The sequence below is a fragment of the Papilio xuthus genome, unplaced genomic scaffold, assembly GCF_000836235.2.
Source record: "Papilio xuthus unplaced genomic scaffold, Pxut_1.1 DF827135.1, whole genome shotgun sequence".
NCBI classification, from domain to species: Eukaryota; Metazoa; Arthropoda; class Insecta; order Lepidoptera; family Papilionidae; genus Papilio; species Papilio xuthus.
The window spans coordinates 1,219,825-1,237,996 of NW_013531514.1; the positions used below are offsets into that span (position 1 = coordinate 1,219,825).

The 18,172-nt window shown below is 32.0% G+C and overlaps 1 protein-coding gene and 1 non-coding gene across 2 annotated transcripts in view; one reads left to right on the forward strand and one right to left on the reverse strand.

Annotated features, from left to right (window-relative positions):
- Positions 1-9,688: 9,688 nt before the first annotated feature.
- Positions 9,689-18,172, reverse strand: part of LOC106119707 (calmodulin-A) — an 88,923-nt gene continuing 80,439 nt past the window's right edge. The window contains exons 4-8 of the mRNA XM_013314838.1: positions 15,129-15,162; positions 13,709-13,810; positions 11,334-11,469; positions 10,954-11,102; positions 9,689-10,215 (exon numbers count right to left, since the gene is read on the reverse strand). Coding sequence (XP_013170292.1) covers positions 10,184-10,215; positions 10,954-11,102; positions 11,334-11,469; positions 13,709-13,810; positions 15,129-15,162 — 453 coding nt within the window. The 3' untranslated portion in view covers positions 9,689-10,183. The remainder of the gene's footprint in view (positions 10,216-10,953; positions 11,103-11,333; positions 11,470-13,708; positions 13,811-15,128; positions 15,163-18,172) is intronic.
- Positions 11,925-11,998, forward strand: TRNAT-AGU (transfer RNA threonine (anticodon AGU)). Its single transcript has one exon. It is a non-coding gene; the product is annotated as a tRNA-Thr (tRNA).

The window sequence follows — 18,172 nt, forward strand, 5'->3', positions numbered from 1 at the left end:
ACTATATTAAATTTCTTGTTGACAAAAACTTCTTATTATTTTATGCTGGTCAGATACAAAATAGTATAGAACTACTGAAAAAGATTTTAAGAATAAATCGATCTATTGTCGTTTTTATTTTTACGATAAAAATAAAATAATAATTATAATTCTACGCGATTTATAAAGAACGTAGGTTGAAAGAGTATTGTATTGAGAATTGAACTTGAAATTGGAAAGTATACAGCAACCGTGTGCAAAACGAATGTGAAGGGATATGCTTGTGTACATGACTTTCGGTAATGGAAACACACGAAAACAATCTTTACACTAACGCCCACCTTCGACAGCGAGGCATTTGGTAAGTATTTTGGGAGGTATGTCAAGAAGTGTGAGGAAGGCAATTATTTCCCCGGCCGTACTCGCGTCAGCTGGCATTGTGTTGGCGGCATTCAAGCATCTAAAGAGGATGTAGTTAATTTTGCTAAGGCGACACGTATTGTGTCCAGATTGCTTGGACCACAGAGAACTACTGACGATTTACTACACGCAATGTACTGGTGTCGAACGTTGGAACTTTAAGGGTAAGCAGATGTTATAGCTTATATCAAGGAGTCTTAACACGTATATAGATGAGGAAGCGATGACGTGATGAATAGTAGAACCAAAGTATCTGACATTGATGAATGAATTGCAAACCTTTGGCCGCTTATTTTAAAGAGTGGCTTAAATAATATAATATTTTGGATGGTTATGTATTACCAGAAGTGTGCTACAATCAGTTCGGAACAAGCAAAAGTGGCAGGAGATATAATATCGTGTCTTTAGAGGTGTCAACACGAAAATACTGTCAAATAAGACGAACTAAATATCAAAAATTTAAAAAAAATTGCAGCTAATGATAATATCAGACAATGGACAAATATACAAAACTTGAGAATTCGTATGTGTTTGTTTTAAAGGTTGGCAATAACGTGTCATGAGCTGGATATGATCAGTGACCTTAATTCCTTTAGGAATTATTTTTTCTTAAATGTACAAATGGCTTTTTAAAAATATCAGACCAGTACCATATAGCTACAATAATTCTAACAAAGTACTTAGTAGCCTAGTAGGCTTAAACTAGTTATCGAAAAAAAATATAATAAAAGACATGACTCATCACAAGCAAAATGTTTTGTGAACGCTCTCACGCGCGGGGTCAGTGTCGATGTCGAGTGAACCTTCCGAAGTCAGAGGCCGTACGGTCTCCGTTCCGAATCACGCAAATATTCTATTGTCATAAAATAATTTGTACTTAAAACTATCAAAGAGGTTTAATACGCATGTTCCATTTTTAAATGTGTTTCGAAACATACAAATTCTATTATGATCTGAACGTAGATGATATTGACCCCATACCACTGAAATCTTGACCGAAATTTTTAAAAAGCAATGACTGTTCGCCATCATATCAAAATATAATATCAAAGTGCTCTAGATAATTGAAACACATTTAAGATTCTCTATATCAGCGGTTCTCAATATTATTACGGAACCCTTTTGGGATATTTTTCGTATTTGACGGTTTCTAAATACAAATAAAACAACGTATTATTGTGATTAATTTGTAGCGTCGTTCAGTCACTTCATTTTGTAAATGCGTTTAAGTATACTTTGACGGATTTTTTTACATATATTTTCGTGGATCCTCCAGCATTGCTTTGGGGAGCCCCAGGGCTTTGCAGGACTTTTGAGAAGCTGATGTAGTAATAACAGGATCTTTAGGTAATAAAAACAATCTAATAGGTCACTCTCCTTTACGTTTTACGCTACATTTTAACAGCTGCAATAATAAAAGTACGCGCCTGACAATTATATCCTTCGTTCACAAAGAAAATTAAAAATAAAAATCTGAGCTTTTTAATCCTTAATGCTAACCCTATTGCGTTCCGTTTGACATTGCATCACTTATCAGCAAATGCTTTATGCGTACAAAAATTCGTTTACTTTATACCGAGCAGTTTAATTAAAAAAAGTCTTCGCTATAAAACAAATGGTCTTTATCAAAACAAACCTACCGCGAGAACGAAACTAAATATTTTCATAGAAGTATTTTAAATATTTAACATGTCATAATTTTTACAATTTTCCGTGGACAAACAGTGAAAGCTACGTGTTACAGTGATATTCCACTTGACTTGTTATTGTATTGAAACATATTTCCGTCTCTGTTTAGTGAACGAGAATGAAAGGGATGACAGTATGTACAAATGTCACGTAAGTATTCATAGGATTACAATTATGCAGTGAATTCCTATTCAAATACAAGCTTTACTTAATCGCGGGAAATAAAGATATCTCAGATTTGAATAATTAAAAGAATAAACAAATCTTTTAATTACAGTTATGTGGAGGTTATGATATACGATAATCAGTGGATTTATTTTTAATCTATGGTAAAGGCTCTCTAACCGAGGGTTTCTGAGACCGAAGTTCCCGGATAACGATATGTTTTGTACAGAGATTTTGGTTTCAGAAACCAACGGTAAGATACTTAATGACGTTATTAATGTATATTTTTATATAATTATTTTTAAATAGATATATTGCAGTATTTCACAAGTGAACAAAAATTATCACCCATTTATATTACATAATTTTTTATTTATTTAAAAGTTTAACATTCTTTGCGGCCAACATCTTTGGTACATAAAACTTTTTGTCTACCAAAGAGGTCGAATACTTGAAACTTTACTTCGCGCTTATTACGTAGGATTAATTAAATGGTAAACAAAGATCATTTTCTATGCATTATTACGTTTATATCCAGATCATCTCATAATCTGTCGTCTTGTATTTATTATCCTCTAGTTTAGTCTAGATTAATTTTATAATATACAATAAAGTTTATTTGATGAATGTCTCAATGTAATTGTTTAACAATAAAGTCTTAGAATATCCCTTTTATTACCGGTGACAGAAAGTATTATTTTTAATATTAAATAATCAGATTTGACGACTAACGTCTCTAACTCCTTTGTTTTCTTAAAACAGGAGAAGAAACATCAAGACGCGATCTACGAAAAAATTCGGCTCATTCGCTTAGACCTATAGACAAAAAAACAAACCTAGAGACATATAAAAACTTCAAACGTTTGAAAAAGTAATTACTAATCAGTCGGGTAAAATTAATATAGAAGAAAGTCGTGTTAGTTACACTATAACTCAAGAACGGCTTTACCGATATGGCTGTAAATTGGTGAGGAGGTAGTTTAGAGCCAGGAGACGGACATAGGCCACTATTTATTCATTTTTCATTTATTTTTTACTTACTAATATTATAAATGCGAATGTTTAGATGGATGTATAGAACATAGTCTGAAAGAACACATAGGCTACACTAATTAAGTTTTTTTATATGTCCACGTGGACGGAGTCGCGGGCGACAGCTAGTATTTAATAAATGTGAAAAATACTTTATCAAAAATTTACAGTCCATGGTTGGTAATCGTGTTCATTATCTGCGACAATGATAAACTTTGGTTAGAATTATATTCTTCATTTGTGGATAAAAATATTATAAATATAAGAATGGGGCGTGGTCAGATATAGCTTTATTACTTTATATGAGAGTGTCTAATCAACTCGTTATCTTTGTGGAGCGGAGACGAGCCTTCAAACGAGTTTTGTAGAGGGATCACTTAATGTGGAGATAGAATTTTTTTGTAAAAAATAAACTAAGTCCTAACTTTTTCCTCTTTCCTCTCATCATGTTGCAGACTCTAGTGTAAAGTTGTGTATAAATATCCCAATCAAATAATAAAAGATTTTACTGTCAAAATGTGTCGGCATGTATTTGAAATACATCACAGAATGTCAATGAAATTAATATTTTATAACTATTTCTACCTGTGATTAAAAATCTATAAGTCTGTATTGACTTAGATAATATTTTATTTTATGAAAAGCAATTAAAATTACATCTCACTCTTTTAAAACTAAGTCTAAGTTAACCTTAGGTAACTTTTAATTTAAAAGAGTCGACTCCATATTTATCCGACTCGAAGGCAACAGGCGTGCGTCGCGTGACGATCGTGTGGAAAGGCGGTGTGTCGTGTCGTCCGCAGCACGTGCTGCCTATGACGTTATTTCGATTATATTATTTGTAACTCTTTTGATAACAATTAAGAAAAAACAACTTATTTAATCTGTATTCGATAACGGTTTGACAACTTTGTTTGCGTGTTCCTTTATCATGTAACTTAGAAGTTGCTATCACGTGACAGCTATTTTTAAACCGGTTTTTAGTTGATCACGTTTATCTAATAGTCTTGTTGCATCGTGATTAGCGAAACGTGTTTAATTTTTAAGACGTACCACGTGCTCGTTATTTACTTTGTAAACAAATTTTAGGTAGTTCGTTATACATTAATTTTGTTTTTGATGAATTGCTGTTTATACATTTGTAACTGTTATTTTTTATAAAAGTTGCGTTTTTGTATTAACAAATAAAGCGTGTTCTATTTTTAAATGTTTCCGGAATTTGTCATTGTTGGGTTAACAAATGAATATAACTTTTTACTGTATTAAGATTTTGTACGGATTTTAATCTTTTGAATGGTTTGTGTTCGTATGACCTTTTTGCGTTGAATAATTTTCACCTATGTTTAATACTTATAGCTAGGTTGTCAGTCTTTGTTAAGCTATAAAATACTTAAACCTTTTTAATGAAACGAATTGTAACATACTAAGAAATGATCATTTTCCTGGTTATCAAACTCCTACTATATGTCTAAAGAATTAAATCTAAAATTTTGCTATTAACTTTTTATAGGCGATCATTAATTAAAGCACGAGAATTTTTATCATATAATTTTATGATACCATAATTATTCAAAACCAAATAAGCTGTTAAGTAAATTATTTTTAATAACGAGTGAATGGCAAAATAAGAATAAATATTATCGATTAATATGATGGTTAATAACAAAGAAATCTAAAGAGATAAGAATATACAGCACGTCTCGAAATCTCTACTACGAAAGCAATCTGTCAAAGATTGTACTGAATAAATTAACGTAATTTAAACTTAATTATTCAGTATTCTTTAAGATTGCAGTAGTTTTTTAATACAGGTAATAGTATTACTAACTGTAGACAACCTGAAGAGTGTACGGTAAAACAATTATAAAAAATGACATCTAAATTGTAGGTTATGTTGAAACGAAACCTAATACCAAAATTCACTAACCAAGTGCACGGAATAGGACTTAAGTGTAATGCAGGGTTGGAATAAAACATAATCGCCATCACATATCGATTTTATTAAAATCATCTCGTACGAAGCCTGTAAACTCATCTAATTACATCGAATCACTAAAACGCAATACATAATAACTCTCATACAGTACACGCCGAGTTTATTACAAACAATCGACACACTGCGTGCAAGAGTTGTAACCATGGAGTTATTAATAACGCTTTCTGCAACTATAAAGACAGTTAAGGTGCGATTTCACAGAACACACAGACTCCAAACGACATGTGTCGCAAATGCAGACAGAATTGCTCTATTAATTTGTACAGTCAGCTGCATAAATATGTATACATTTAACTCCAGAAACTTGTACACTGAAGCTTTGGAAATGTATTCATATTCAAGTAGCTGACTGTACGATACATTTCCGATATATGACTGTTACTATTATGCATTAAGACGCGTTTTATAGACAAAATATACGCAAATGCGATCCTCCAGCCGTTGCAAGATTTCCTAGTTAGAGCTTAAATCCTCTTTGATATACTTACACGCTGTTTTAAAAGAAATCGACGGCTCATACACACTATATGTCATTTTTCGAGAAAAAATATTTTTCGTGTTAAAATTGTTAATGTTGTTGTTAAAGTTGTCCATGATATTCCTAGTTTTGATATAACAACTCCATGGTTTGAACCTTGCTTCGCTAATATAAAAGCCACTTGTACACTACACGTCAACTCTTATAAAACAATTTACAATCTATGTAAAACCACACTAATATTCACACTCTATATTGCTCTAGCAGACAAAAATTTTCATAGCGATTTATCTCTGAATATTTGAACAACTGGCCTCATTTGCCTTATGAATTAAATGTAATAAAAAAAATGAAATAAAAATAATAAACATCTTATGTTTCTTTTTAAGAAATGAATGGCGTCTAAAATTATTTAGTACCAGCTGGAAAGTTGTATAATTATATTAAACTAATAAAATGGAAGAAGTCGTAGAATAATTAGAACATTAATATGATAATATTTAAATTATCTGTGACCACAGATAATAAAAAACTGCAAATAATTAATACATCTTTCTGTAAATCATTCAGAAATAATTTTTCTATTTAGATTTTAGCTCGACTAGTTACAATGGAAAAGTAATTATGTGTTATTCTATCATGCGATTTGGCAATGCGAATCGATATGTCAAAGTACATACAAGTACAACTGTAGTTGGTGACAGAATGTTTATCAAAATTCTTGTTCGTTGATATTTGGCTCTCTTCCAATGAATTAGTCTGACTAGTAAGATGACGTAAATAACTAATAATAGTAAAGGTAAAAATTAAAATCCAAAACATAGATGTTTGGACAAAATATAGCACTTTTTGGATTTTGTACTACAATAAGGTTTGCTTAAATATTGCTAAGCTAACATGTACTAATGGTATTGTTTACATATACATAAAGTTATATTTGAATGAATTCGATTTATATCAACATACAAAATGTATAACCAAGTACATATACTATAAATTTACAGCACATATATCAATTTTATATCTTAGTTTTTGTGAGATATAACGACACATAGATATACGAATAAGCAAGAACACACAATACCTTTTTTACCCGACTGAAAAGGCGGTAATGTATTTTGAACGTATGTAAGTTTGTTATCATGTATGCGGGATTGGATGCATGTAAATTCCATTGTGACGGCCTAGAGGTTAAAGGATAGAATCTAGATTGAAACAATAGATGACGCCATTTCATCCATTAGAGCCTGATTCAGTCGGGTTGTTAGTTTTTTTAATATTAAGGTTAGGTTTGTATATACTGAGGTAAGTACAGTCAGCATAAATATTTACACATTACACATACAAGTCTTTAGAATCATGTGCTGGTTTTCGGTTTCAAAATTACGTGTGCACGAATTTATCAATAATCATGGTCTGAACCATACACACGGATTAATGTGTTCAAATTTTTAGAACCGAAGGCGTTTTCTAAGATTTCTAAATGTGTAAATATTTATGTAGCTGACTGTACAAGCTAGCTTATATTAACATTTTCAATTTTGTTAAAAAGCATATGATGCACAGTTATTAATATAATATCCTATTTTATGGAATAAATACCACTTTTCTACTGACTCTTGTACTACTATAAATGTACGATAACAACATACCGATAAATCTACAAATTCAAAACATATTATGTTTATCTTGACGTAATATTTATAACATATTATGTATGATATTTAAACACATAAATATTGTTTTCAACAATAATGATATTAAAGTATTTGCTCAATAAATCAATATTAAAACAGTATTCTATCGTTTTCTATGTAAATATCGATAAAATCCACGTAAATATTCTTAAAATAAATATTAAATGTTTCATTAAAATAATGTTATGTAAATATATAATCTTTTTTTTTTTGAAAAATAATTTAAATACTTTTGATTATTATTATATTTTATTGCTCATGATATGCGTATGTCCGTATGTAACATAATTTCAAGAAATATATTGAATTTTTGATAAATATATATAAATTGACGTAATATTTTGAATTTATTGTCATTATAGACTAGAAAAGAATGCATTTAATGTGTGCTGGATGCGGTTAGAAATATTTATCATGTTCATTAAAATGTTTATGTTCCATCATTTTAATGAGCTTAATATTTTCCAAAATAATTTTAATTTATGGGGAAGCCCATTTTTAATCCTTATTCAAAGCAATGAATAATTATTAAATTCGATTTTTAAAATAAAAGAAAAAAAAATTGATTTACTTTTTCATTAAAATGTTTGTTATTAATTTTGCTTAATTATATATATATAATTATAACCTTTGTGTTCTCTCGATTTTGTTAAATATTTTTTTAGTTAAAACTCACCTTTCACTCACACACAACGGAAAGTCAAACCAACACACAAAGCAATGTAAGCAATATTCGAGATGTAATTAAATAAAAAAAACGTTATAACACACGTACCCTTTATCGTTTCTCTCAATTATATTAAAACCAATCTTATATAATTTCACAAATTACTAGATAATATTAAAATTTCGAGTTACAGCATTTTACATCGAACTTCTACGATTTATAAATATTTTTTAATTCCCACCGAATCGTCGTTATCTTAATGAACTTGTTTGAACATTTGGCGTAATTTAACTTTCAGTCAACCTCCGCTAATTGGAAGACTAAAGAAACGACACCGACATACAATGCACATATATTTTTGTATATCTATATCTAATACACACATAGCTAATATTCTTTCACCTACACACATGCAAATTACGATATAATCAAATTGAAATCACAAAGATGTTACATTTCTGTGAACTTTGTTGAATTCAAGCACTTACTTGTTCATATTGTTCAACTGATTTCCACCACTGTCATTCAATTTTATTATAATTATTGTGACGGTTTTTTACTTCACCAACAATCTTATTCAATATTATTTTAGTTGACTTACACTTCTTAAAATCTAAATCTCCCTCATATATGATTCTTCAGTTTCTGAGACCAAATCTCCATTTAAAACATATTGTTATCTCTGTTTTGTTGAAGAATTCGACAGAGATGGCGATATGTTTAATACAGAGTTTTTGGTTTTAGAAACTCACGGTAAATCTTTTAAGAAAACTGAGAAAATCAGTATTTTTTGATTCAACGACATTTTAGCTTTTAATGATTTTACATTTGAATCTCAATTTTACACCTTTATGATTGCTATTTATGTATTTTTAAGTATATAATCTTTTTATATACATGATTCTATTATATAAGTGATCAATGTGTATTTATAATATGTAAGTTAAATTTTAAGAAATCATATTATCTTTTAATTCTTTTAAATAAATCAATGATTATTTTGGGGATGTATACAGTCTTATTTAAAAACGGTTTACTATTTGGATTATTAAACAATGTTATATTGAATAACTCTTATTTTTAAATAGCTACGTCATTAATAGTATATAAAACAACACCACGACGCGTAAAAATGTTTAAATCGCATTTAAGCTATTAACAATGAATACCAGTCATTAATTTATATTTAAAAAAATAAAAAACAGTGTCGCAATATTTTCGAATATAATTTAATGTAGGAAAATGTATTATTAACCAAATATAATACGCGTACAATCAAAAATTGTATCTCATTTGAGTTCAGTTTTGGTACAGTTCTGAAGAAAGAGTTGTTATGGAAATTTCGCATATTTTAACGTTTTTAGACGCAATTGCAAAGTAAACTTTATATGATATTTATAAAATACTTTAACCTAAGTTAAAGTTTAAGTTATAACTCTTATTATGATCGTGCGCGTATTATAATCATATTTATTTTAATGTTGAAAGCAATCGATAATTTACTCTTAAACGAGGTTCAGGTTAAGCGCCATCTGCGCTCGGCCACCTCAAGCCCGGTGAAGCTGTAAATGCCTCCTTAAGGCAAACAGTGACTACTCAGTTAAAAAAAGGTAAAAAAAAAACAATAATATGAGAGATGTGCAGATTACCCTGCCTTCCTTTTGGACACCGATAAAATGATAATTTTACATTTATAATTTAATATTTTTTTTAGTTATATGTTCCAATATTATGCGATACAAAATGACACAATTAAAAGAACATTTCAAAGCGTTTATATTGTGTTTTAATGAGATATTTTACAATGTATATAACACTTCACACTAAACACTGGCCGAAAGCGCATCCTATAAAACGTAGTTTTTCTTAACGTTTGCGTCAACACTTTTGTATTCAACTGTACGGTAAACGGAAACACGTTTGTTTACGATCACATAAGTTCTGAGCAACATTGGCAACTATATAAGAGTTTCTTTCCCCCCGAACCTGAATAGTTCGTGGTGAGCGCACTGTTTTGGTACGGGCGGGGGACGATCTCTCGGTGGCCTTTGCTCTGCATACTAGTTTTTCGATGTCAGTATTGTTACGAACTCTGTAAACAATTTTATCAATATCAATAACTTGGCAACTACTGTTTTTTATATCATAAAGTGGCAAACAAGCGAGCCACATGAAATCGCTGAAATAGCGAAGTAACCGTCCATAGACGTACGCAATTGCATATGCGTTGCCTACCTTTAATCGACGGAGGAGAGGATGCGCAGAAAGAAAATATTTTTCCTTCCCATGCATCCTCTCACCCGGAAAGTCCACTTCCACTTCCTATCCTTTCCTTATAAGAAAAAAGGTGGGAAGGGAAAGAGGACTAAATGAGGCCTCCGGGTCGCACACTCATCAGACGAAACGCAGAACTGGCATTTAGCATATTGGAAAAATTAAATTATTGTTGACAGAGATATATTCATAATCATCAGCTCACAATACGTCCCCACCGGGCTCGGAGCCTACCCTAAGTTAAGGGTGATTAGGCCATAGTCAACCACGCTGGCCAAGTGCGGGTTGGTTGACTTCACTCTTTGAGATATACTCCTTCCTTATTCTATGGTATATTTTCTTATAACAAACGGTGGCAAACGAGCAAGAAGGTCAAATTTGCAGCAACATAATGTATTGCATATCTATCTTATTGAATAGAAAAAAGGTTAAAACAAAAGAAGTCTATATCTCGTTTATTCACCCCTCCGTGAAGTTCTTAGAATGGGGGCCAAGAAGGAGGGAGACCAAGTATTAAGGAATATTGTATTATAGTTATGGTTAGTAAGAGTTATACCATCGTAGTTGACCATGCCATCACCGTCGAGGTCGGCCTCGCGGATCATGTCGTCAACTTCCTCCTCGCTCAGCCGCTCACCCAGGTTGGTCATCACATGGCGCAATTCCACCGACGAAATTAAGCCGTCGTTGTTCTTGTCAAATACCCTGAAATTTTTGTTTGACAACTAGGATAAATATCGATTATTGGGATCAATATCCATACTCTCTTTTCTTTTGTTACTCTTGGAGACATCCACGTTAAATCTCTTTACTCTTTGCCCAACAATTTCTCTTTCGTTGGCGATTTCAGACTTATTATACACTAATTATGATTACATTTACGTCACAATAAAGATTTTTTATTAAAAATAAGTTAGTATTATTAAGTTGGTATACCTGAAAGCTTCCCTTAGTTCGTCCTCTCCATCAGCCCCACGCATCTTCTTGGACATCATTTGGAGGAACTCATTGAATTCTATAGTTCCATTGCCGTCCTGATCCACCTCCTTCACCATGTCTCTCAGTTCCGTCTCTGTAAACAGGTATTGACAGAGAATTAATAAGCAGCAAATGTATGGAAATGTTGCATAGAAAAAGTTTTTTTCTTAACCCGATGGGGTTAAAAAGGATAGCTTGTTTTTATAATTTTTACAAAGTGATATTTTAATAAGTATTGATAAAACTGTCCGTTACTATAACGTTTAACTCAGTGATAAACAAAAGGAGAATAAAGTAATGCAATTTCAATTTTGGCAAGGTTTATTGGTGCGCGGGTTTTACGAGAACGACCGCTGTAAGCGAAATCTGATGATTTATATGCAAGAGTAACAATTGCGGGATAACTTCGCCTCTGAAATATGGCCTTGTGGGCTCTGATTGAAAATTATTAAATTAAATTATGCGGGTAATATATAAAGGAATTAAAAAAGTTATAGTGAGTCAGATGTACAATAATATTAGTATGAATATTTCGCTGATGTAACTAATGGCGCCGTGGCTTAGTTGGTTAAAGCGCCTGTCTAGTAAACAGGAGATCGCGAGTTCGAATCTCGCCGGGGCCTATGTTGTATAGATTCTTTTTGCATATAGTTTCTCTACTTTCATTATTATTCCTCCAGTACGAAATTTCAAAATAGAGAATATTCTGAGTGTAATATTGCACCTTTTTGGTCATGTTAAAATTATTTGTGAATTCTTTTGAAAATCTTTTTTTCTATACGCATGATGTCAATAGTAATAATTAATATGGCCAGGAATTTAAAGGTTGCATAATAAGACCTCCTTCTCGTGTAACTGGCTGTAAACACTTCGTAAGCATAATTTAAGAAGTTTTATTTAAAAAAAACGAGAAAGGAACTTACACATACCTCGTTAGTATACGGTTTAAGGTTTCATCGAGGACATTGTAATTATTTGAAATTGATCTTGATGCATATTTTATAATTAAAAGCTAAAAGCTATTCTTGTAAGAGTTAAGATTATGTATTTTGTAAGTTTGAAAAAAGAAACTAACAAACTATGAGCGACGTAATAAATCGACGTAATATATAAATGCGAATGTTTGGATGGATGGATGGATGCTTGCTACAATGTATCTGCTAACGGCTCAACGGAAATTAGAAATAGATGGACATAGACTGGAAGAACACATAGACCATTAAGTTTTTTTTTTAATATATAGGACAGAGTCGCGGGCGACAACCATCTTAATATTGTTCTGCAAGTTAATTCTCTTGTTTTTGTTATTCAAATAGTTTGCGTACAAAAAAACAACATCTAAACACAACAAACTCTTGTACTATGTAGGACACATTGTTTGTGGTTTTGCGAAATACGAGCATCGCCTAGCAACGTAACCGCTGTAACTGATGACAATGGACTAAATATATTTACTACAATTATATTAGTATAAATTATAATACTATATGACAAAAGATTCTTAAATCTATGATTTTAAATAAAATATTAAAAACGTATAATTAACTAAAATAAATTTATTAAAAGGCGTCCCCGTAGGCAAGGTTCCGAGGATACTGGCAGTGTATTATTAGTATTATTTAAGTAACGTTAACGTCCTTTACATATTCATATATGTCGGAGATTCAGAGTCATCTGGACTCCGCTTCTTGGGTCGAATATCATCACTGCAAATTATCACATACATATGTAAGTTGTGATTACTAGTTATCGACATTTGCATTGCGAAACTAAAATGATATTACACTAATTCAAATCTTACTAATATTATAAATGCGAATATTTGAATCTCATAACGGCTACATGTATATTACTAAAATTCAACACATAGAACATAGCCTGGAAGATCACACAGACTAATTAAGTTTTTTATTTAATTTCGCGCGGACGGAGTTGCGGGTGACAGTATCCAACGGCTTCGACTGTACACTAAACTCTTTATGTAATAGCAGTCCACTATATGTTTAATCTTCGATAAATATATAAATCATCTTTATATATTAGACAAATTGTTCAACAGCTGTGTTCTGCATTTTAAAAACGCAAAGCAATGACACTGACAGTTAGGAATGTAAACACCGGTGTAGATCAAACGGCCCTTTGATCAGAGTTCTGATGGCGCGAAATATCATCTTGATGTATTACCACTTGTATTTACGTTTAAAATATTCATGAATGTTATTTAATTTAATTCAAAATAGTTTTTTAATTATCTATTATGATTACAAAAAATTGTGAATTAAAAAAAAAAAACAATATTGTTAATACTTTTGTTACATGAATTAAGACTATACCTGAAGGTCGTTGTCCGAGCGAGCGCATCACAACACCCAGCTCCGCCATCGTGATGGTGCCATCTTCATCCTTGTCGAACAGCATGAACGCTTCCTTGAATTCTAACATTAAAAAACAAAGTTCAGTTTCACTCAAATTACCATTGGGTTTCCACTGCTGGAACACCCAACAAAAACATGTTGGGTAATGATATGTTTCCATTTGTTTCGGTAGCAGAAACTGACCATAGTAGTCATCTAATTACAACATGAAGATTCGAAGAAAAAACGTTAGTCTCAGCTGAAATCGGTCACTTAAATTCGCCAAACTAGCGAAATAACCGTCATCTATAAATACCAGCATTTGTTGATACGTTGACTTCATTAAATCGACGTCCCCACCGAGGGGCTCGGAGCCTACCCTAAGTTAAGGGTGATTAGGCCATAGTCAACCATGCTGTCCCAGTGCGGGATGGTTGACTTCACACATATCTTTTGAATTTCTTCTCAGATATGTGCAGGTTGCATCACAATGTTTTCCTTCACCGTAAGAACATCGGATAAATGTACATATGTAAATCGAAAAACACATTGGTACATGGTGGGATTCGAACCCAGGACCTGCAGATTACAAGTGCCTAAACCACTGAGTCACCGACGCTCTCTATATAAATATTATCTCTTTGTCATTAAATCGCAAGCCTAGTATTGTGATATTAAATTATTACGTGTAGGCGTACCAGTATAAATGGCAGTCCCCATTGTTCGTGTTTCGAAAAGCCTCGAATTCCAGAGCGTGTTAATACCATTTAAGTACATTCGTAATTGGTATAAAAAAAACGGCTTGCAAAATAAATATAAAACAGGAAACATTACGACCAAATCAGACAAAGGTTACACTTGTGCTAAATTATTAAATACTCTTAATTGGATTTTGTTTGTACGAAATCAACTTGTTAATATAACCTCGAATACGGACAGGATATAAATTAAAAACAGCTGATTGAAAAACAATATCTAAATTATTGTGTAAGGTCAGTGTCTAAAGATTCTGAGCAATATTAATACTATTAGAATAATCTACAATTAACTGTCTCATTTGAGAGTTTTTGACTTGTAATGTTGCTTCAAATTCTGTGGATTAAAAAGACTTAACTTTACGCTCTATCGTATCAAGTTCAGTCTTTTGAAAGTCAGGATTTGATTTGCATAATGCCGATATATGGTTTTCTGAGTCCAATATTTCCGTTAACATATTATGTAATCTCTTTGTTGTCAAAGAGACTAGGATGACGATATGATTTATACAGAGGCATTGGTCTTAGAAACCCAAGGTTAGTAAGGTCAGAATATGAAGTTATAAAAGTATCACTCGCTACATACACAACGTGCTAAAACAATCAGAATTTTATAAGTAAGTAAATAATTTAAAGTAAGTTACCTGCAACTTGTTCCTCAGTAAGACCATATTCGGACTGAAAATAAAGATAATATTAAGATATCACAAATTAATCTAGGTTCATACAATAAAATATATATTTTTTTATACCAGAAGGTAGCAAACGAGCAGCGGGAACACCGAAGTGTTCAACGATGACCATGGACATCAGCAATACCAGAGGAACCGCAGATATGTTGACGGCCTTTGAGATGGTGATACGCTCGCTTCTAATAATAAAAATTTTGTGAAATTAATAGTAAAGGTAAATAGGAGAGACTAGTAAAGCGAACTCATGTGGAGAAACTGTAAGTCAAAACCAGGCTTAAAGTTTCTATAGACAGCTTCTGAACAGCTGCCGCCGAGTTCTTTCATCGGACGACACGACAGACCGCCAGGTTCCATCCACACCATCTCGATGGCTGGCAATCCACAACCGTGCGGTTTGCGCGAAACTTCCTGCCTCGCACAGCAGCATTGTGGAATTGTCTGTCCTCGGCGGTATTTCCAAACCGCTACGACTTAGGGTCCTTCAAGAAGCGAGCCTATCACCACCTCAAAGGCCGGCAACGCATCTGCGGTTCGTTCGACGTTCGCAACTGCGGGCGTCGTTGAACACCTCGGTGTTCCCGCTGCTCGTTTGCCCCCTTCTGTTATAAAAAAAACAGTTAACGAAAAATAGCGCAAACTTTTATAAGAAAGTTGTTCACTTTTTCGTCTGTGCTGAATTAAAAATTTAGTAATAACTATAATCTATGTCACCCTGGTATAATGTACTTAGTGTAGCTTCCTAATAGTGAAAGATTTTTCAAATCGATTCAGTAGTTTTGGAGTCTTTACAACACAAAGAAACAATCAAATCTGTCGTCTTTATAGTGACTGACTGACTGATATAGTTAGACTGTATCAGTCAGTCAGTCCACTCCAGTATTTCAGTACAATAATGCTTTGATAAATAAACCTACGGATATTTGCCGTATTGCCAAATCTTTAGTTATTCGACGTATTCTTCTATATTCCTTGTTGTATATTTCATCGGTTGATTCCGTTTCTGCCATTTTTAAAAATACTTAAAAACAATTCGGATTTAAACAGTTTCTTAGTAAGAAATTATACAAAATAAAAAAATGACGCACTAAACTTCACTTTCAAATTGGCGGGCTGTCACTGCACTATTAATATTATTTTTAATTTCAACACGTGTTAAAACACTGGCACTTAAGAAAATATCTGTTAAAAAAACACACTAAAATACTTTTAAATAAAATGTCCGTTGTTTACGAAGTTTGCATAAATTGAAGTCGAAAAATTTAATTAATTTTTTAATTTTGCAAACGTATAAAGATCGTAGTGACACGAGCTGCGTGACATTGTCAGCTCTGTTATATGTAGACTATATTTAAATTGGATTTTTGCGCTATAACAACACGTGGCTGTTCTACAATGGTGACAGATTTATTTTGTGACACAGGTGGGCTGGTGTTGATTGTAATTTTATCTGATGTTTGTAGTTATTTCTCTTATGTAATAAAACGTTGTAGTTTTTACAATATTTAGTAGAATATTAAAACATTTTAGTTATGTAATGTAGTGCGACATACTAAAACTTTTTGTCTTGAGATCATGTACAACTGTGTAAAACTTTTTAAACCCACGGATACCGTTTGGTAATCTATATTTGGAAATAATATTTAGCATTACTTTCCATTGAGTTTTAATTTTTTTCAATATCATATTTTTTTAAATGATTAAAATTGCGGTCATTGTAGAACAGATAAATGTTCCTACAATCTTGGCACAGACAAAATCATTTGGAACGCGTTGTTTTTGGCGGGAAAATTGTGGATACATTAACGACGCGTGAATATTACATTGCTGAATTAAATCAATTTTTAACCTTAAGACTTTAGTATTGAGTTCATAATTGCATTTCAAAAGAATTACATATTATGATAGCAATTTAGCAAAAATATTTAATTGTTTGCCATTACTATTTCTTTACGAAGTTGTTACGTGTCTATTTTTGCAACGTCAGTGGGTGAGCTCGATTTAATTGATGTCAATTATTTTATTTACTCAGCTTCTCCATTTTAAACTATATTTTGCCCGCGACTTCGTGCGCCTGGAATTATAAATTCGAAGTTTTTTTTTAATTCTGACTATGAGACAGTGTTCTACATCCATACCAAAAATCATCCATATTCAAACAGCTAGTCTGCAGACAACTTCTTACATCCATCCATCCAAATATTCGTATTGATAATTTTAGTAAGAATAAAAAAGAACTAATAATTCCTAGCGTTCAATGCGTTTAAAAACAAAGTTTTACTTTTTCAAACTAATCATGATAATATTTAAGTTATGTATTGACCAAAAACCGTAAGTTGTATAATAAAATTTTCCTTTGCCTTTTTTATTTCAAACAAATAAATAATCTATAAAAGCGCCATCTATTATGATTATAAAGAAACAACTTAATGTACTAGTCTTTACATAGATGGCGTACAAAGATTTAACGTAAATTGAAATGTAATATTTAAGCTTTGTCATTATTTTTTTAAGGTTAAAAATATTAAAAGAAAACAAAAAAAATTCGAAAAAGTTAAACACTCAATGCCTTAATAGCTTTGGGTAAAAACAGAAGAGGTTCGGCAGAGGATCTTATCAGTAGGCCTAGTATGAATATTTGCGAAAATGGTGCTAGGCCCACTTACGTGGCATCACAATCCATTATCAAGTATCTGAGGTAATGTGTACAGGTATTAAAGTATATAAAATAGTTAGAACTATAAATAGAATAGACTTGATAAAGCTATTTAAAAGAGGCAGCAGAGCGGAATGCTGTCAGCGTCGTCAGCTGGCGACGGCCCATGTAACTACTCCTTTGAGATGTTCTTATTGTAGCTAACGTAAACCAAATGTTGCGGTAGATTTTTAATGACTTTGGTTTCAATATAGTTTTTCTTGGAGTAGTAAATGATGTTTAAAATACGTTCATTTTATGTTTTCGTTATGTGAAATTATCTATTCTCTATTATTTCAAGCAA